Source organism: Triticum dicoccoides, chromosome 5A, assembly GCF_002162155.2.
Source record: "Triticum dicoccoides isolate Atlit2015 ecotype Zavitan chromosome 5A, WEW_v2.0, whole genome shotgun sequence".
In the NCBI taxonomy this organism is placed as follows: domain Eukaryota; kingdom Viridiplantae; phylum Streptophyta; class Magnoliopsida; order Poales; family Poaceae; genus Triticum; species Triticum dicoccoides.
In genome coordinates, this window is record NC_041388.1 from 696,803,962 (window position 1) to 696,824,707 (window position 20,746).

The 20,746-nt window shown below is 44.1% G+C and overlaps 2 protein-coding genes and 1 long non-coding RNA gene across 5 annotated transcripts; 1 reads left to right on the plus strand and 2 right to left on the minus strand.

Annotated features, from left to right (window-relative positions):
- Positions 1-334: 334 nt before the first annotated feature.
- On the plus strand, positions 335-1,189 carry LOC119304276 (putative lipid-binding protein AIR1B). The gene has a single exon (XM_037581456.1). The coding sequence runs from the start codon at positions 414-416 to the stop codon at positions 861-863; it is 450 nt and encodes a 149-aa protein (XP_037437353.1). The 5' UTR covers positions 335-413; the 3' UTR covers positions 864-1,189.
- Positions 1,190-5,906: 4,717 nt separating this feature from the next.
- Positions 5,907-9,189, minus strand: LOC119298510 (transcription factor bHLH81-like). Of its 3 annotated transcripts, none has more exons than XR_005145875.1 (11): positions 8,971-9,189; positions 8,637-8,816; positions 8,151-8,409; positions 7,918-8,053; positions 7,771-7,836; positions 7,598-7,695; positions 7,287-7,452; positions 6,993-7,182; positions 6,784-6,900; positions 6,491-6,661; positions 5,907-6,361 (listed from the first exon to the last, which is right to left on the minus strand). XR_005145875.1 is itself a non-coding variant. In XM_037575886.1 (4 exons), the coding sequence occupies exons 2-4, from the start codon at positions 8,662-8,664 to the stop codon at positions 7,913-7,915; spliced, it is 468 nt and encodes a 155-aa protein (XP_037431783.1). In that variant the 5' UTR covers positions 8,665-8,816; positions 8,971-9,189; the 3' UTR covers positions 7,905-7,912. The 3 variants fall into 3 exon arrangements, 1 of the variants encoding a protein (XP_037431783.1); XR_005145874.1 differs by having other exon boundaries at positions 8,615-8,816; XM_037575886.1 differs by lacking the exons at positions 5,907-6,361; positions 6,491-6,661; positions 6,784-6,900; ... (2 more) ...; positions 7,598-7,695; positions 7,771-7,836 and having other exon boundaries at positions 7,905-8,053; positions 8,133-8,409; positions 8,615-8,816.
- A 75-nt stretch (positions 9,190-9,264) lies between these two features.
- LOC119298511 lies at positions 9,265-10,076 on the minus strand. The gene is made up of 3 exons (XR_005145876.1): positions 9,913-10,076; positions 9,592-9,795; positions 9,265-9,325 (listed from the first exon to the last, which is right to left on the minus strand). It is a non-coding gene; the product is annotated as an uncharacterized LOC119298511 (long non-coding RNA).
- Positions 10,077-20,746: the final 10,670 nt, after the last annotated feature.

Sequence of the window (20,746 nt, forward strand, 5' to 3'; positions counted from 1 at the left end):
CTGGACGGACACCATCATGCATCGGCGTATTACTGCTGAAGTACTTGGTACATTGACAGATACGTCCTGAGCTAGCTAAAGGTTTGAGACAAACCAAAGAGGTTACACATATGGACGATGCGATGTGAGCCACGTATTCCTGTCCTTCACTAGGCTCCAACGGGGCTCTTAATGTGCCAGCTAGGAGAGGTGCGACCCCCTCCTTCACATGCATGTATGCATGCATGGCCCATGCAGTGCAGGGTACCCTACACCGGCCGTCACCAACCAAATCACATGCGTGATACACACATACACGCCGTCTCCGGCCGGTCTATATAAACCACCCACACCTTGCTAGCTTCCTTCATTAGACACACTTAAACCCTCCTAGCTCACTCTCACCAGCAGTACCTACTAGCTAGCCGGCAGCAATGGCGTCCAGGACCTTCTCGGCGGCGTGCCTGCTGGCGCTGCTGGTGGCCAACACGTTCCTCGCCGGCGATGCCTGCGGCAGCTGCAAGCACCAAACCCCGCCGCCGGCCTCCCCGTCCCCGCCCCCACCATCGCCGTCTACGACGCCGTGCCCACCTCCTTCGTCAGGCGGCGGCGGCGGCACGTCGTGCCCCACGGACACACTGAAGCTGGGCGCCTGCGCCAACGTGCTGGGCCTGGTGAACGTGGGCGTCGGCAAGCCCCCCAGCGGCGGCGGCGACAAGTGCTGCAGCCTCCTCGGCGGCCTGGCCGACCTCGAGGCCGCCGTGTGCCTCTGCACCGCGCTCAAGGCCAACGTCCTCGGCATCGTCCTCAACATCCCCGTCAAGCTCAGCCTCCTCCTCAACTACTGCGGCAAGACCGCCCCCAAGGGCTTCCAGTGCGCTTAGTTCATCAGTTACACTCCAGCAAATCGTCCATCACTCAGCGCATGCATGCATCGTCAGTGCATGTATGCATGTATGTTATTTTAGTTGTTCATTCCAAATTTGATTTCATCATGCAATAATCGGTCGGTTGTTAAGTAGTTCTTCTTGCGTGTGTTAATTTATATGCACTGCTTTGGCGAGATTAATTTGTCCTAGTTTGGCTGTGTACTACAAGAGATAAATACGATTGGGCGCGCGCGTGCGTGTGCTTGAACAGTAATTTCATTAAGCATGTGTAATACTTGTGTATTTGTTTGATGAAATGTAATTTGCAGAATATTCATTCATTCGTACCTTGCTCGCTTTTTCATAATCCATGCGTGTACTTTACTTAGTACTACTATAACACAAGCTAATTTCATTTCTTGTCTAAATTTGAAGCTGATTTCATCGTTTTTTTGGAACAATACAATAAGCTTGGTTGATGTAAGTGTATGCACATTGCGATGTTGAATGGTCCTGGCTTATGTCCAACAAAATATAGTGTATGTGCAGTAGGGTATCAGCTAGTATGTAGCCATGCAAGTGCCAAGGTGTGATTCCGCGGTTTTTTTTTTTGAGAAATAGTTTTCTAGGAACATTTTTTAGAAATAGTCATGATTCATTGTTTTCCATGGAAAGCAGATGGGGTAGCAGTATACCAGGCCATCTGTCGGGCCGGGCCTACCAAAGCCCGATGCAAAAAACCAGGCCGAGCCCGGCCCGGCCGTCAGGCCTAAAAATCGGGCCCGAGCCCAGCCCATCACGCTAAAAGACCGTCGGGCCTTGGGCCACAGGCCGGGCCTCTTCCTTAAATGGTGAAAACGACGGGCCTGGGCCTGGCCCGGCCCAGCCGCCGGACTCAAAATCTAGGCCCGGGCCTAGCCCGGCCCATGCCCGGCCTGTGGGCAAGGTCGGGTCAGGCTTTTTTGGGCCGGGTCGGGTCGGGCTGTCCGGGCCGGGCTGCCCATGGCCAGGACTAGGTAGCAGGGATGGATTTTGTGGCCCATGTTTACATGTGGCCCACTTGATGGGTGTGGCCTACTTGTTTACATGTGGCCCACTTGTTGGATGCACAACCAACTTTAAAATGTCAAATTGTTCTAAATGAACAAAAGTTTAAAATGTCAAATCGAGAAATATGTGAGCCCTGTTAACTAGGAGTAGGAAATTTTCTCCATTTTCTTCAAACACCATTCAACTCCCAAAATTTATGTTTTTTCAAGATTTACCAACCAAGATGAAAACATGCTTCATGATAGTTAGTACTAGTAACAAAAGTTCTCCATCTTTATACTACTAACATATAGTACCCCAATCAATATCCAAAATGTAACTAGTTCTATTATGATAACATGATGTCTGTTTGCATGCCAAACTTAGTTGCTTAATTTCCTGTGTCATGGTCTAAATCTCATATAGACGATCGTTTATACCATCTTTCGGAGATGCTCTCACTCTAGAGTATGACCTAAGGTGGAGTCTTGATCAGATAAGCACTTGAGCTAGATCCCGACTATGCCATACTAGGCCCGCTAGACTGAATGTATGCAAATTACAATTTCAATCAAATAAAAATAAGAAAAATACAATTATTCACTGAATTTAATTCCTACGGAGGCATGCAAACAAGCAATTGCGGGACTAGAAAGCCAAATTAGAAATTTGTCTTAATTACTTCACCAAATTCCTTTCCTAACTTAGGACATGTTTGGGACTGCCCTGCTCTCCCTAAAATTCAGCCCCGCTCTAAGAAGGCAAGCCAAACGGGACAACTCCACGATGTCTCGCTGTACAAAAAAACCCTAGAATATATAGTACAACTCCCATGATGCTCTTCGGGGGTGCTAAGGAAACTTCAGTTTGAAAAGTCCTCTTTGAGTTGGGGGAAAGGTACCCACAACTGCCATTGGTAAGTGAATATCCCTTCATTTCATCTCTCCACGTCATGCAGCCCCCAATAGACTTTTACCACTAAAGATTTCCATTCTTTTACCTGGAGCAAGATGGAAGCCAAACATGATAAAGTGCTCTATGGTGGAGATGCAACTCCTAGGTGGAACCGCTCCAAAGTGGATTTGATGAAGTGAAGCTGATTTTGATGGAGTGAAGCCATGCCAAACATGCCCTTAATTAACACTACCCACTTTACATGTATTGTTGATTAATTTCCGTTGATTGTTTATCCGAGGAAATGCACATCTAGAAAATGGGGTGTAGAGACCACATGTAGGATCACATCAGTCACCTTCGGTGAGATAAAACACACAATGTGTCTAGGTTCAGACCCTGGTATGTCCTGCCATTTAATCTTTGTTGCAACGTCAAGAACAACGTACGTCAAACCGAGCAAAATGATCCATCGGTGTTTATTGCAACGTGATTACGAGTGATGCTATAGGTACGATATATCCAATACGATTTCAGTACGACGTTGCATAGCAACCTTTGATGTATCGCGCAAAAGCAAGGGGTGTCCGCTATCATATGGGAATCGTAAGTTCAAGTGTCCTACTCAGACCACCTTACTTTCGTACCGATAAAGAGCTGAATCGGCTATCCGCCACTTTGGGCAGGTTCTGATCACTTACTATAACTAGATGACCAGTTGCGCCAAATGGCGCAAAGACCTATTTAAAACCATGTTCGTGTTGAAAATATTTACATTTTTCAGTAACCGTATATTTGAGTACATTTGGTAAGAACTTATACCCCTATATAAAAAGAAAATTAAATACAAATATTTTATTAAGGTAATAATGCCACAAATTAGATCATCGGTAGGTCAAGATAGTTGAGTCTACAATTAGGAATTCCGAGTAGCTGTAAACTTGCATTAAAAAAAAGTAAACACAAGTGACACAATAAAATGTACTTAATACATGAACTCGTGAACATTGTGTACAGGAGAAGTTAATAGAAATAGTAGTCAACTACATCATATAATTTGGTTCTATACTCTTTTGTGTATATATCCTGAATGCTACCCATTTGTGATCAACTCTTTGTCCTTCGAATCAAATGGCACAACTACTGCCCCTTGTGGAAAAAGAAAGGACTCTATAATACTCATAAATGTAAAAGGAAAACATCATGTAATGCATCTCAACCTGCGCAAAGCAATGTAAAAACCATACATGCTATCTACATACTCTCATTGTCTGGCAAAACATAAGTAGCCGAGGGACCCTGTACAAAAGAATTGACAATTCACAAAAGAAGCATGCCATTAGCTGTCTAGACAACCATAAAACAATAAGTGGCAAAAGCTCCATCAGAATTAGCATTTGCCATCCAGTTTATGAGCTAAAGTTAGAGCATACCAGTCGATGAAACATATTAAGCATCAGCTATAAAACAAACTCTATTTTCCTAATAAGACAACATAGATATGAAATGGGCAAACTCTATTTTGCCATCCAGTTTATGAGCTAAAGTGGAAAGCTATGGTCACTGAATTTTAGGCACTTTTTTTAGCAAACACAGTAGGGTAAAAACCCTACTGTAACTCTATTTTTTAGGCACTTCACCGTATAAACAATGGCCATAATACATGTTTATGGCTGACACCTCACGAGCAGCAAGCTTCAGTTTTACACTATTTAGGAATGCATACAAGCAAGTCCTGACAATTGAGATTTTCAATCCGGGACCAATCAGATATATGCCGACAGCTAGAATTCTAATTGGAGTCATTCCCACCAGGACGCGCTTTGTATACTAAATAATAAGATGGATTGTTTTGGGTTTATAGCCACCATAATCAAGGCTCTAAACCTGGTACTATTTGCATGATAATGGGGTGCTTTCACACATCAGCATAAAACCAAAGAGTCATTCTTATCCTGTAATAGAGATACTATTCTTTTCACAAGCTCTTATTTTTCTACCCATACTAAGTTGTGCCCCTGTTTAGTGCTGACACTACAAACTTTAGTTTACGTGGGTGTATGGACAATATATAAAACATGAACCTGGTGAAAAAATACAAGGGATTACCTGAATACATGATGCTACAGTACATATATTTTTCTAACTGGAAAATAAGCCTATTACTTCCTGCTCACAGATTTTAGTTCATTTCTAAACTCTGCATTATATTGAGACAAGCACACTACATCTATATTCTGCTATAACACAGATTATTGTTACCTTACTATGGAAGCAGCTAGAATTATTTTGTGGTGATAAAACTATGGAAGCACGTTGGCAATACAATTATAAAATATACTATCTTCAAGGAAATCTGCACTTGTAGCCCTGTTTGATAGCAAAGTACTTTCTATGTATTTTGAGAATAACACAGTTTTTGAGATTAACACAGTTTTAATTACAGAGAGCTGTTTGGCTACCACTAAAAACTGTGGTTTAAATTACAGTATTAAAAACAGTGATCTTAATACTGTAGTACTTGCAAAATTATCATTTTTTCTCTGTATTAAAAAAGAACTGCATAACTCGTTTTTTAAAACTGAGCACGCTGAAAAACAATCCACGGGTGTATTCATGTGCCTCTCGACACACATTTCCTGCTAGCTCTCGATGGTGACACGGAAGAAGGCCAAGACGGTCCCGTGGTGCCCGCGACGACAACACAGAAGACGGCCTGGCGTTCCAGGCCATATGAAGTAGCAGCTCAACCTAGTCCAACTCCTCCGATTACTGTGCAAGCTAGCTTTGTGTATGGCCATTTAATGCATATAGCCGTTCAGTTTGCAACGGCCAGCGAGCAGGGTACACGCGTGTCTGCGACTGTTAACAAATGGCCAGCTCTCGTCGCCACTCCACCTTCGGCACTCCGGGAATAAAAAAATGAAGTGGATATTCATTTTTGTGGATGTTAGCAAATAAAAAATGAAACCAACTGGGAATAGAAAACTTAAAAGGGCAGTAAGTAACAACAGAAACGGAGATAGAGAGAGATAAATGCATTAATCCAGCTATAAGTAGTAGGATAGAAATGAAAAACCCATTGTTGGAAAACAGAAATTCGACCTCATAGATTGTCTAAGTTGTGACATCGTTTGTTAGCGGCAGATCAGTATTATGTTTTTCTTTTTTGCATAATGGTAGGTTAGTATCTTGTCCCGATATTATATAATAACATCTAGTTTGTATCAGTCATAATTTTCACATGAACAAACTGCTATAAAGATTAGTCAAGCCTAAACTCTAGATCCCCGCAAAAAATGGAAGTCTAAACTCTAGATTAGACCTAAACTGATATAGTAGTAGTAATCCTTCACCATTTAATGTATGGATCACACTAATACAAATCATAGAAAAACTTAGTCTTGTATCATAGATCTGACGATAGAAGATAGCCATTCCACTAATGAAGCGAATAACTACATTTAGTAGTAAGATTGAGCTTCTGGACATTTAGACAATCCTAACCTGGGTTTCTTAGTAAAGAAATGGCTGAAGACCAAACACGTCATCGTGTTACCCTTCCTCCTTGTTCGATTCATCACTTCCTACTTCAGAAAAGAAACAGAGTAACATAGTTCAATAATAGCACACTATTTCAGAACATATTATACCACAGAAATATAGACAAAGCTGTGCATGCATGGAAGAAGAAATCGAGTGAAGGAGGAGGAGCTCACAATGAGCTTTGGCCCATCGATCTGGACATGCCAACGCCAAATATAAATAGGGGCATTGCCTGCTCTGCTTCCTTCCCCCACCCACTTATTTGCGTGACACTCTTCCGCGACACCCTCTACTCACACCACTCTTCCGGAGGTTGCCCTTCGCTTTGCCTCCCTGACCACAACCTGAAGAGAGGAGATGCAGATTTGAGAATACTTCAAGAAACAAACCCGAGTCAAAAATGAGTTGGGAGATACAGTAACAATAGGTTTAGTACGTCCAAAGGAGAAAAAGGGGGGTTGCATACTTTAGAATCACATTGCAGTTCTCCACTAATGCCACTGCCTCTGGATGATTTTCACCAAATGCTTGCCTGGCAGGTTCTTCATATCCAATTGCCCAATTTGTACATGGTGCGCCAGTACTGTCAAATGATCAGGAAGTATGTGGAGGTCAAGTTTGTTCTATCTACCAGCAAGCATCTAATAATAAACATGCAGATGGAAATATAATTACCAGATAGCTACTACCCTTCAGACAAACCTCCACAGCCAGCAAAAATATCAAGGGTTGCAAGACAGTTCTCTGGTGTTGCGTTCTGTTTGTCTGAACCAGCTTGCTCATCGTCACAAATCTACTTGCCTTCATTCTTTTTTGCAGCATGCGCCTTCCTTGTCAAGGTCATGAGCTTAACATTTGTCGGTAGCTGGTTAAAAGAAAAGACATGCTCAGTCAACTACCTGAAGCAGTTTCTCACAAAATAAATGCAAAACTGGAGAAATCAAAAGATGAATGTTGGCAATAACTAACCTGCTTAAGAGCTCCAGCATCAGGATCATATAAATGTTCACAGTAAAAGGCATGCTCAACCACTACCGGAAGATTTGAATTTGGAATGTCATTCTTTGCTATAACCTCACATTTCCCCTCAACCATCACAAACTGGCACACTTATTATATTTTCACTGTAGTATACCTGGATCAAACAACAAAGAAATATTAAATACCAAATGCACAAACCAAAAGGTTATTGGGAATCATAGTAGTATGACAGTAATGATGTGGATCAACAATAATGAAGTGAATAGTAGGCCCTGGACAAATAAGGCAAAGTGACAAACCTCTCTGATGAAATATCATCTGCCCTGTATAACCTTCTTGCACTGACTATGGTTGATTCTGGATTAGCTTTCTTTGATCTAGAAGAAGCTTTGATACTCTGCAGATGCCAGATGGCACCCAACTTTATGGTGACAGAATTGACAGTATGCATCAATTCAACTGATTTAGTTACCTTGTCCATATTGGGCACGAGGTCTTGCAGCCTCCTTAGCCTCTTGCTATTCCTTGCTCTTCTTTCCTAAACAACATAAGAAAGAAAAATATTCAGTACAAACATGTCGCACCAAAACAAACACCAAAAATGCTGTAGGAAATTAACTAATCCTCTCAGCGATGCTTCGTGGGTGAGTGGCGCAGCCACGCTTGGTGCAGACTGTGTAGGCGATGAAGTATTGCTGCAGCTGCAGATAGTCGTCCATGCCGGACATGTCTAAAGACGTGGTTGACATGCCAAACTGAATTTGGTCCAAGGTTAGAACTGTAGCATTAAACAATTGACGGGGAGCAGAGTGCGGATGGATGTGAAGTGTATACATGTGAAGCTTGTCCTACTTGGGATTCGATTTTGCTGAGGCTGGTGACCATGCCATCGTCGCTGTCGATGAGCACCTTCGCTTTTTTGCTTCCGGGCGTGAAGAACATGATGTTGGAGTTGGTGTCACCCGAGGAGCTCATGGAGAAGCTCCTGGAGAGGTCGCTGGAGCCGTTGTTGACGGTGATGCTCTCACCGACGGCCGACGGCATCAGCACGGGCATGGCCATCCCCATCTCCGTGTGGGATAATGTTCTGCTGCCTCGAGTAGCTCCATAGCTACAAATTAAGTGAGAGATCTCCAGGTCAGTGAATTTTGAATTTATCTAGAAAGCTAACAGTATTGGGGGATAAAAGAAATAACCGAAAGTATTATACTTCATAGTCACATAAGCCATACCATGAAAGAACATGAGTAGTACCTGTATTGGGGGATCAAAGAAATAACAGAAAGTATTATACTTCGTAGTCACATAAGCCATACCATGAAAGAACATGAGTAGTACCTGACTTTGTTGAATTGGGAGAAATCATGTTAAAGTATGGATTCCGTTTAAACCAGCAGTATCTCTTCACCTGATTAGAAGAGACTAAATAGTAAATCCCCTTGACATGTGACGTCTCACGCTTGACCTCCTTACTGCCATAACATTTATCCTCCGAATCCCCATCCCACCATAGACAAGCTGCACACACCCACAAAAAATATTAAAATCGCTTTATCCTCATTGGGGTCGTAATCAAATATTGTAAATACATATAGACAATAAATAAGAACCCTATTGGGGTTACAAAGAGGATTAATCATAGGCGGGGATAGGAAGTGAAATTAGTACTCACCTCATACATGAGGAAGGGAAGCTGGAAAAATACACAATTTGACATAACAAAATAGCACCAGCTGCAATATAGGACCTCCAGGAAAATAAACCTTGCCTCTCTGCATTTTGGATCTAGCTAAAAATGGCAAATTTTAGAAATGCTAAATGTTAGGAACCACTATGTGATTCAGAAGAAATTATTTTATGTACCAGTTCTCACACTGTCTATCAATCTCCTGATATGCTCAATGAATAGCAGAGAAAAATAACTGCACAACCCTGCTTGTCTACTTAGGTCTCTTTACCTCGGCCGGCTCCTGACATTGTTGTCTTTCCCAGCTTTAGCCTTCTTTTGCCATAACAGTAGTAAAATCCTATATGGCCAACGAAATCAAAAGACCCTTTACTAATATACTAAACTCAACAAAATCAAAAGACCCTTTGCTAATCTACTGAACTCAATTAAATCAAAAGAACAAAATAACTGTGGGGGTTCCCTATGGAGGTTCATAAAGGACATGGCCCAGTCAAGGCTTGTGCAGTGAGGCAAAACTAAAAAAATGCACATATGCAAGAATATATGCAAACCTAAAAAAATGTGTGCAAGAAAATTAAGAGAACTATAGGGAGAAACACGAACCTGGGAGGGTGCTCGACTAAGATGGGCTCCTGTGCCGTCACTTGCAGCCATTGTCGTCCCCCTGCTGCGGACGCGGGGACGGTGCCGATGTGCATGCTAAAGAAGGTCACGACCCTATGGCAGCCATCTCGTCAGGGTCATTCTCCTTCTCCCATATTTGCCTACTTGCTCCCTGCCTGCTCCACCAAGCGGACAAACCCAATCCTATGGGGAACAAGAAAACATGAATAGATCAAACTAACTGGCAGCAAACAAACTGATTTTCTTTTGAATTAATTTCAATACAATCAGAAAATGGCAATGATAAGAGGAGACAGAGACACTCATTGGAGAGCAGCGAGGAAGTAGCAACGGTGGAGGAGAGAAAAACAAGCCGAGGTGGGAGGAGGTAGCCAAAACTGCCCTTGACGAGGACGCTCAGGCCATCTTCTCACACGCCTTCATCGCCGCCCCGCATCTCCACCTGCTCCAGGGTGGCTCCCAGGCCGTCGCCGCCGCTGGTCCCCGTGCCTCTTCTTTTTTTCTTCCAGCGGCGGCGCACCCGTGGCTTCTTGGTGGTGAGGGCTCACGGATTGCGGAGGAAAAGAGGAGGCGGCGGATTGGGGAGGAGAAGAGGAGGCGGCGGATTTGGGAGAAGGAGAGGATAGGGATTGAGGGAGAAGAGGAGGCAGGGGATTGGGGATGAGATGAGGCTCTCTGTAGGCTAGGATTTTCACCGTGTTCGTTTTCTGGAGCGACGGGACCTCAGATACCCACCTTCTCAAACAAGCAACCCCACATACACCCGGGCCCAATGGTCATCGGGGTGGACTGCTAGCCGGAAGTGGAAAAAAACTAACGGCGGGGCTGCTGCCAGCAGCCAAAACACTGCTACAGTAAAAAGATCGCACGGCCAGGCCTCAGGTTGGCGGGTAGCCTAGCAGGCTTTATATGTTAGACAAGGTCCTATGAGTAGGGTTTTCAAGATGATCATTTCTTTGTAAAGGGGCCCGTCATTCAGATTGAGAAACGTGGGTTATGTACGTATACTATACCAGTATACATGGTATATATATTTCTGATGTAATTCCCTGTACATATACCGTTTTGAGCATGCATGCGTACAAATTAGTTCGATCCGGCCGGAAGAAGATGACCACAGTCACCCCATATCCTGAAGGTGACGTTTCCTCTTTCCAGGCCGGCGCGGCGAGATGGGGCTGCTCCGGCACGTCCGCCTTTCACCCCTCTGGCGTCGATCGTGGTGACCCTGCCTGCCGGGGAAGCCAACAAAACCCGAGTGTTCACGGGCGGCGCATCCTTACAAATCACCCGTACCAGCCAGCCAGCTGCTGCCTTTCCATCGCTCTGACCCTGACCGGGATCGGCACCGACCTGCACCATCCACTTGCATTCTACAATTGCAACGTGAATTGCTGGGTGGATCCACCGGGTCGGCGCCAACCGTATCATGCATGCATGTTGCTTGATTCACTGCCATTTTCGTGTCCCATCACTATACATACACATAAATGCATGCATGCATGTGACGCGCTTTCACTCTACTGTTGCACGATAAGACGTCTCTTGATGGAATTTCATTAGGAAAGAAGAAAGACGTACTACGTATTGTTTGCCGTACGTTGTAGTACTTGATAATGATATGCACAGGGAAGGCTCGACATGCATGCATTCATGCATGTCCTTTCTTCCTCCTTGGACCGTGACATATATGCATGTCTTGGACGAACCCGATCGATCAGCCTCCTCCTCCATTATTTGTTCAATTCAGCCGTACGTACCCCCCTGCTGTGCACGGCAAGTGACGCGACCCGCACGCGGCAAATACTGTAGGTTTCATCGGGCGTACAGCGCCTGCACCGTCTGTTAGCACATGGATGCATGCATATGAACGGATGCAGCGCTAGGGATTAGCTGGTTATTCACTGTCAGCCAGGTGCTGAGGTCTAGCTGGACATGCTGCACCTTTTCTCTGTTTTACTACAGCAATGTACCAAATGTAAAGGTGGAATAACCACAGTATATTTCGCTTAAACATCTCCTTCTAAACTGGCTGATTAACCTGTCAGGCCGAAGTGGCACCGGTTACTAGTGACTAGAATCACATGTGGCCCGCCTATGTCTCAAATATGCACGAGTGTGTGTACTCACTCATTTCTCAGCCTGCTCAGCTGCCCAAACGACTTCTTCCGTCGTGAATTGTACTGTATATTTGAAACAACACATCCGTGCAATTGCCGTTAAATAGATGGCACGGGCACCCGTACATGTACAGTGCACGATTAGTGCCTACTTCCTCCGTCCCTAAATATAAGTCTTTCATAAATTTCTACATAGACTACATACCTGCAAAAAAGATGTATATAGATGTATTTTAGAGTTTAGATTCACTCATTTTGATTCGTATATAGTTTATATTAGAATATCTAAAAAGACTTGTATTTAAAAATGGAGGAAGTATTAAATAAGAGAATGGGGTAAAGAGCCATCCACGTTGGGTGATTACATGTTACATGAGCAGCAACCCCACACGTCCACCCACCAAGCTAGGCTATACTAATCTCTCCCGCTAGCCCACTATCCACTACACATGTGGCCCGTCTATGATACTAGTAGAGTGCCCGTGTGTTGCTACGGGCTTATGAAAATAATACCATCTTGTAATCTTCAAAATTATGTCCATGACCATATTATAACCTAATAAAAGGAAGGACGAAAATACCCCATATTGCAATGTTCAATATCTTTTTTCATTTGTCAGTGAGGTATAACCAAAATAATCATTCTATACATGCAAGATAGTACAAAAAAAATCTACTTCTCAGGAGCATGCATGCTTTGAGCCTTGAAGGATATATTTGTTCTTGTACTTCATTGCATGAAATGTATTCAGTATATTGGCATATAAGCATGCTTTGCACCTGTAGTTTGGATCTACCCACCTGTTCCACTGTCTGAAGAATGGTATATATAGACTCCACTGGAGAGAATACATTATGCAATTCCCCCGTGTCAATGTTAAATAATCATGTGAAAGGAAAGAGAATAAAAGTAAAAGTGAGTCTAATGACAGAAATGAGTAAGAAAATGAAAAGTTGAAAATAAAGGATCTTAGGGCATCTCCAATGCTGTCCACTAAAACGAACAAACTATTATGTGGTCATATTTATGTTTTGGTAGCATGCAGGTGGACGAATTCGGAATATCAATATAAATATGGATCAACATGATGAAAGCATATCACGGGAGTAGCAACAGTTGCGGCTCTTGTTCTCTTATTTCATCTTTCTGCATTTTTATTAGCCTTTGAATACACCAGTGTTTGCAGATAAACCTTCTATGTGTGATTGCTGCGGCTACATTAATATTTTGTCAAGAGATGGCTACCTAGATTTGTTTGCTGAACCATTGCTCGATGCCCACTATTCAATAAAAAGACTGAATTATCCACTTCGAATTAATCTTTCAAATTGACCAGGAAGAAGAGATAGTATATACTCTATATCTCTGGAAATGTAAGAGAAGTACTTGCGTGACAATGAAGGAAGACTTGCTAGTTTTTGTAAAACCTTTTCAACCCCGACATCACTGTTATATTGTTTTTATTTCTTCAGGGACCGAATCAAGCACCCAGAGTTATTCTGCATAAGGGAAATAAATAACATAGTGATACATGTTCTTCTTGTCGTAACCCAAATAAGGTATAATAAACATAAATGAGCTGTTTTACGGTGATTGGGTTAGTACTCGGAGTACTTAGCAGTACTTACATGTCTGATCACGTCTGATTTTTATTAGCCGTCAGATCTTGCGGGGAATTTTAATTGATTAAATTTAATATGTTAATTGCGATAAGGGCATAATGATCCAGGGGGAAATATCTTTTCTTGAACCAATCACCTGAGGACCAGATCCATGTCTACTCGATCCAGTTCAGAATCCTCCTCCGATCTATTCGTCGCCGCTGGCCGCTCCTGACCTTCTCCATCATCAACCTGCCCGGCGAGAGGAATAAATTCATCGTTCTCGTCCTCCACCCAACCAACCCCAGCCCCCCACGCCGTCACCGAAGAAGAAGAAGGCCGGATCTGCGCCGGCTGAATCGGCGGCGGCCGCGGCGGGCGATCCCATCTCTTCGCGCATACCATCCTTAAGGTATGAATTCGGCTTGGCGTTCTGCTCGTTCTCTTGGCCGTTGCGCCCCTCCACCGTGCATGCAGTACAACCTCAACCCCACAAGATCCGGGTACGGACTAGAACAACGAATGGAAAGCTTCATCGTGGCATAGTTTCTCTTGAGCTAATCGCATCATGTTTGTTTAAGTAAGATGTTGAGGGCATTGCTTACTTCCTTTGGTACCGCAGAAAAAAGTGACTTACTTGACGTTTGAGATGAGATATACTAAAGGAAGATGAGATACTGGTTCCATAGTTCACTTAATTTAGTTTATTAAAGTCATCATCACTTTAGGTTTGCATAGTGAATGAAATATAGTTTAAAGGAAGATGAGATACTACTTGTTGGACGTTGATGATTGGTTTCCCTCACATGTCAAACGAGCAAAGTCTTTTCCATGCACTTGTCTTTGCCTATGAGCTATTTTACACCTGCAACATTGATAAACAGAAAGATGTTGATGATTGGTTTCCCTCACATGTCATATGCAGGAAGACATGGCGTATGCAAGTGATGAGAGTATGTTCGAGTATCTAAATGTTGTCAGCAAGATGTTTGATAGTGAGGCTGAAGGCTATGAATTCTACAACAAATATGCTCTTGAAAAAGGTTTTAGTGTGAGGAAAAGCTACGTTGAGTGGGATGGATCCAACAAATACATAATTTTAAGGAAAATTGTGTGTAGTCGTCAAGGGTTTCGCGAAGAGAAGCACATGAAAAGAAAGATGGAAGATAGAAAGAGGAGGCCACGAAGTTTAGCTCGTGTTGGGTGTAATGCTAAATTGGTCATTACGAGACAGAAGGAAACCGGTCACTGGTTTGTCAAGGATTTCATCGATGAGCACAACCATCCTCTAGCCCCACGGGATCTTTCTTGTCTGCTGCGTTCGCACAGACGAATTAGCGATGAGCAGAAAGCGGACATTGCGGACATGGAAAAATGTGGGATCCGCAAATACCATATTATGGATATTTTGTGCTTTCAATACGGTGGATTTGATAAGGTTGGATGCATAAAGAGGGAGATTTATAATTTCTGCCATGCTAATAAGCAGGAGACAATCAGTGCTGGTGATGCTAATACGGTGATCATGCACATGATGGCGAGGCGAGAGCGAGATGTGGATTTTTTTCTTCAAGTACTTGGTAGACGAGCATGGCCATCCGAAGGGACTGTTCTGGGCTGATAGTCAATCGCGACTTGACTACGAGGCTTTCGGAGACGTCATTGTTTTCGATAGCACATACAGAACCAACAAATACAATCTGCCATTCGTGCCGTTTGTCGGGTTGAATCACCACCGCAGCACTGTTATTTTTGGCTGTGGTATAATTTCTCATGAAACAAGCCAGGCATACGAGTGGATGTTGCAGAACTTTTCTGATTGCATGGCACAGAAGCATCCGATATCTGTGATCACAGATGGGGACCTTGCAATGCAGAGAGCAATAAGGGTGGTCTGGCCAGACTCAAACCATAGACTATGTATATGGCACATTCAGCAAAACATTGTACGCCATCTGCATGATGATGACATAAAGGAGGAATTCAGATCTTTCATTTATGATACTTCTTCCATTGAAGAGCATGAGATAAAATGGATACAATTCTTACAACGGAATAAAGTAACCAGTGAGGAGTCTTGGCTGCATCAGATGTATCAGATGAGAAAGTTTTGGTGTGCTCCATATCTTGAGGGGTGTTGTTTCCTAGGATTGAGCAGCAATCAGAGGAGTGAGAGCTTGAACTCTGTGCTACATACGCATCTTGAGGGTAAGATGTTGTTTGAAATGCTAGAGCACTATGAGCGTTGCCTTGCGTCGCGACGGATTAATGAAGCTCTCCATGACGTCGAAGCCTTGCAGTCCGTTCCATTTACAGAGGAAAATGCTTCACCGCTTGAGAAACACGCCGCAACAGTTTTCACACCTAGTGTCTTTAAGATGGTCTTATGGAGCATAGATGCTGTCAGCAAATGTCAGATCAGAGAGATACTAGATGGATCAGAAGATTCCACTTATGTTGTGTCCAAGCAGGAAAGAATGGATAAAAAGTTTGAAGTGCGCATTGAAGAGCAAGGAGGTCTTTTGCACAGGCTGAGTTGTTCTTGCCGTATGCTGGAATGCGCAGGCACACAATGTTCCCACATTTTTTACATATTGGGGATTTTAAAACAAACAATTCTGCCCGGTTGTTGCATTCCCACTAGGTGGACTATGAATGCAAAATGTGCATACACACCTACTAGAAAAAACCAGATGTATGACTATTCGGTAAGCCTGCAGAGGTACCGCGAGTTGCGGAATTGTAGTCACGCCGCAAGTTTCAAGGCATGCCACTCTGATGAGGACTATCACCGTCTAAAGATGCTTTTACAAGCACAACATCATGGCAAGCAATCAAGTTTTGAACAAGCTAACAACAAGGAGTCAACTAATGCTCAGCATAACAGCATTAGGTTTGGCCCGTTGATGCCGCACTCGGAGAAAGTTGATAAGGTTCTGGATCCCGTGCATGTGCCAGGACGAGGTGCACCAAAGAAAAGGCTGCAGGCAAAGACAAAGAAGTCAAGATCACAGAATATCTGTGGCTATTGCAAGAAACCAGGTCACAATCGAGGTAAATGCGCTAAATTGCTAGAGGTACGAAATATGTTCATATTTATTTTTTGCATGTGTTTTACTCATAATTGATGTCCATTTGATTTACTGTATTCTTCTGTGTAGGATCTCGAGGCTAAACTGTGATATCTACATACAGCATGAACCGATGATGAGCCAGAGAAAGTCGTGTGCCATTCAGCTTTGTGTGACGTGGTCTTTACATTCTATTTCATCGTGACAGTAATTTAGTGAAGTGCGGTTTTACTGCCATGTTACTGTATTAGTTCGACATCTTTCGTTTCCATTTTCTATGTGTATCATTTGATCTCCAACTTTAAGAATGATGATGTATTTCAAACAGGAATAAGGGCTAGCATGGAGCACTTGTTATTGTCGAGTAGAATAATTTTTGTGATGTATTTCTGCACGCACACACGGCCGCCAGAAGGATCTCCCGCGCGATCCCATGGTCTGCATGGCTGGCTCGGTGCGTGTCCATCGTTTAGGCGAGACTACCGACGCCATGCATGCATGGCATGCCGTTTTCCTACGTCGACCCAAACACCGGCCCATCCGAGGTTGCAGCTCCGGACGGCCCACGTCGCGTACGATCTTGCGCGTTGTTCTCGTCTAACTAAAAATAGTCCCACCTCGCCCCTCGACCAACTCCTTTACCTGCTTAAATACCTTCATCGAGGTGATTGTAGCAAGCGTTGGTCCTCATTGTAGGATGAATATGATTCTTCACCCTTACTATGGTTGTCATGCATATTCATAATTATTATGCATATTCTTCATTTACAGAGCAATAATGACTGACGTATTTTTTAAATAAGCGGGGCCCACTGGGGTGTGCTTGGAAATCTTTGAGAAACCTCCATGCACGTTCATCTTTGCTGCATGCGAATCGAGCGGCAGCCGCTGTGCCAGTAGCTGTCAAGGCCTTGATGAATCACTATTCACATGCAGGTCCCCGACTCTTGCATGCAGGTCCCAAATTATCTTGTACATGATGACCGACATGTGCCAAACATGTCTATGAAAGAAAATTTTGAAAACAATATATTTTACAATGCCCCCTTGAGGCATAGACCGATGTTTTCAGCAATCAGTCTAGAGGGCATTATAAATTCAAAAAATACAAAAACTTGGAAACCTAGTTTTGTTTGTGGAAGAGACCATGTGTGCCAAAATTGAGGTGATTTGGAGGTGGTCGAAAAAATGCCCGCATTCCGGAGGGACCATTTGGTCTTTTAACTTAAGCCAGTTATTGAAAAAAGGTGAATTTTTCCACCACCTCCAAATCACCCAAATTTTCTTGTACATGGTGACCCACATGTGCCAAACATGTCTATGAAAGAAAATTTTGAAAAAAATTATTTTACAATGCCCCCTTGAGGCATAGACCGATGTTTTCAGCAGTCAGTCTAGAGGGCATTATAAATTCAGAAAAATTCAAAAAAATACAAAAACTTGGAAAATGCAGCATTAAATCAAGGCATGCTAGTGGCGCACCGATTTTGCCTTCTAATGGCGCACTATTGGTGCACCACTGGATGTTGTTTTGGCTGATGTTGTTTTGGTGCTGTTTTGGTGCCATTTTGGATGGCTGCAGTGACTGTTTTGGTGCCATTTTTGATCTCCTAATATGGTTGCAGTGATCATTAATTTTAGAGCAAAATATGGCTATTATTTTTTGTTTTGTTTCAGAAACAGGAGAAACCAAAGGGCCCACGTCTGCCCTCCAGAGTTTTCGAGGGCCAAAGGGGAGGACGTTTGAGTTTTCGAGGCAACTCCCCACGTCTCCCCTCCACTGGCAACTCCCCACGACCACGACGCAGGTAACTCCCCTCCTATTCCATTGCTGCTCCATCTTCCTCCCTCTGCCTCCCTCCTCATTCCATTGCCGCTCCATCTTCCTCCCTCTGCCTCCCTTTGCCTTCACCATCAAGCAACTCCCCTCTGCCTCCACCATCGCTGGCCAGGAGGGAAATGGCGGAGGAATCGTGGAGCAACTCCCCTCCGTCTGCCAAGAGAATGGCGGAGGCATCGTGGAGCAACTCCCATCCGTCTGCCAAGCATCACCGTGGTGAGGCGTCTGGCAAGGAGCCGCTGGTGGTCGACGACGATGTTCCGGTCCCCGGGCAGAAGCAGGACTACATCGTGCCGCTCATGGTTGATATCCACCTGAAGAAGGAGAAGCTGGATGTCGTATGCACCAGCAATCCAGACGAAGCCGACAAGAGGATCCGCGAGATCAGGAGGAGGCTCGGCGGCATGCTTTCTTGGTCGATCGGGGTTGATGTCGAGTATACCAGGGAAGACAAACCTCCGCAAATGGCTGCAGTTCTGTAGTTATGCGTGGAGGATCTCGTCCTGGTATACCACATCACCGCGGCGACCAAATGGTAAAAACATCCAGTTCTGAAGTTTCTGAAGTTCTGAAGTTTCTGTCTAATTAGTAGTTTCTGAAGTTTCTGAAGTAGATGCAATAGTTCTGAAGTTCTGAAGTAGATGCAATACTAGTTCTGAAGTTCTGAAGTTTCTGTCTAATTAGTAGTTTCTGAAGTTTCTCAAGTAGATGCAATAGTTTTGAAGTTCTGTAGTAGATGCAATACTAGTTCTGAAGTTCTGAAGTTTCTGTCTAATTAGTAGTTTCTGAAGTTTCTGAAGTAGATGCAATAGTTCTGAAGTTCTGAAGTAGATGCAATACTAGTTCTGAAGTTCTGAAGTATATGCAATACTAGTTCTGAAGTTTCTGTCTAATTAGCAGTTTCTGAAGTTTTTGAAGTAGATGAATTTGATGCACCAGATTAATTTGATGCAGGCCCAAGGAACTCCGCCCGCTCCTGCAGGAGAAGAAGCTATACACCTTTGTTGGCATCTCCATTGGAGGTGACAAGGAGAAGCTGAAGTTGTCTGGTTTGGAGATCAACCCCAACAAGTACGTCGACATGTAGCGCAAATGGAGAGTTCCAAACAATGGAAAGAAGTGGCAGTCTTTGGCTGAGTTTGCAGCCAGCCTCATCCACCCATCCTACAAGGAAATGAAGCAGAAGATCAACAAGAAATTGTACTACAAACTATCGGGGGACATCCCACTGCCAAACAACCTCATCGAGTACGCAGCGAAAGATGCGTACGTCACCTACAAGGCATGGAAGAAAATCGAAACCATCAAAGAAGGTTTGAAGCTATGGCAAGAGGCGGAGGATCATTGGGATGACCCCTACTACTGGGGATATTGAGTTGTTTGTTGTATTATGTGTCTCAGTTTGTAGTTATGTGGTTGAACAAGTTTGTTTTTGTTATGTTGAACAACTTTGCTTTTGTAATGATGAACAAGTTTGCTTTTGTTATGTTGAACAAGTTTGCTTTTGTAATGATGAACAAGTTTGCTTTTGTTATGTAGTTATGTGATTGTTATGATGCTGGTGCAGAACACTTATGGTTGTGATGTGATGCTACTGCTATATAGTAGTGGCGCACCACATGACAGGTGCGCCATTAGTATCCATTCCATCTATAGCCTTTTTCCTAGTAGTGCAAAATGCAGCATGATGGACTGGCTGCAATGGAAATAATGGTGACAAATGCAAAAAATGAAATATGACAAAAAAGCCCGCCTACTTGCCGCTTAAAGTTCACAATTCAACGGCCTGCATATGACTAGTAACCCAATCATTTATTGGGCCAGGATGCAGAGGCCCGTCAGATTGTGATAACAGGTAGCAAGTAGGCCCCACAAGGCAGGGACGGAGACGGTTAGGCAATGTGCTGCCCGCTTTAGAAATGAACTTGCGAGGGAAAGCTCAGCCCGCTATATAAACCGGTGCTAGCTCAGCTCGCTCGGTGAGGTGGGACTAAACTCCCTGCACCCCTAGGATGTGCCCGGTGCGATGCTCGCTTGGGCCTAATTCGGATGGGCCGTCCCACGCCAGCCTCACCCGCTGGGTCGCTGGATGGACTGTTGGGCCATCTCGTTGTCTGTGCCTGAGGCACGCATGCATGGGAATGGCGGCGACGTGGGTTTGCATGCGCGGGTGGCAGACGTGAACTTTATCTATCCGAACTATGTTATGATTTCTACCCAAAAACAAGCTCCCGTGCGACGTACGCCTCTCGCGTGATACGCGATTCCGATGCGACTGCGTGCCAAATCTCGGCACGACATTGCTGATCTTCCGACCAGGTTCGATCCGCCGGCGAGGGCGCCGCCTGGAGCTCGCCGACGTCGATGGGGTGGTGGTGGACGCGCGAAGCTGGCCCGAGGACGTTGGGTTCACGATGGGTCGAATGGTGGAATTCCCGTGCCATTTGGCACGTATCGCGGCGGCTGATCGGTGGGGCAACCCCATGGCGGTTCCCGAGGTG

Excerpts from the sequence above, each read along its gene's own strand:
- LOC119304276 (XM_037581456.1), top strand. The coding sequence starts at position 414 with ATGGCGTCCAGGACCTTCTCGGCGGCGTGCCTGCTGGCGCTGCTGGTG.
- LOC119298510 (XM_037575886.1), bottom strand. The coding sequence starts at position 8,664 with ATGATTTCTCCCAATTCAACAAAGTCAGGTACTACTCATGTTCTTTCA. Across the intron at positions 8,410-8,614 it reads ACTACTCATGTTCTTTCATG|CTATGGAGCTACTCGAGGCA; the intron begins GTATGGCTTATG and ends CTTAATTTGTAG. Across the intron at positions 8,054-8,132 it reads AAGTAGGACAAGCTTCACAT|TTTGGCATGTCAACCACGTC; the intron begins GTATACACTTCA and ends GACCAAATTCAG.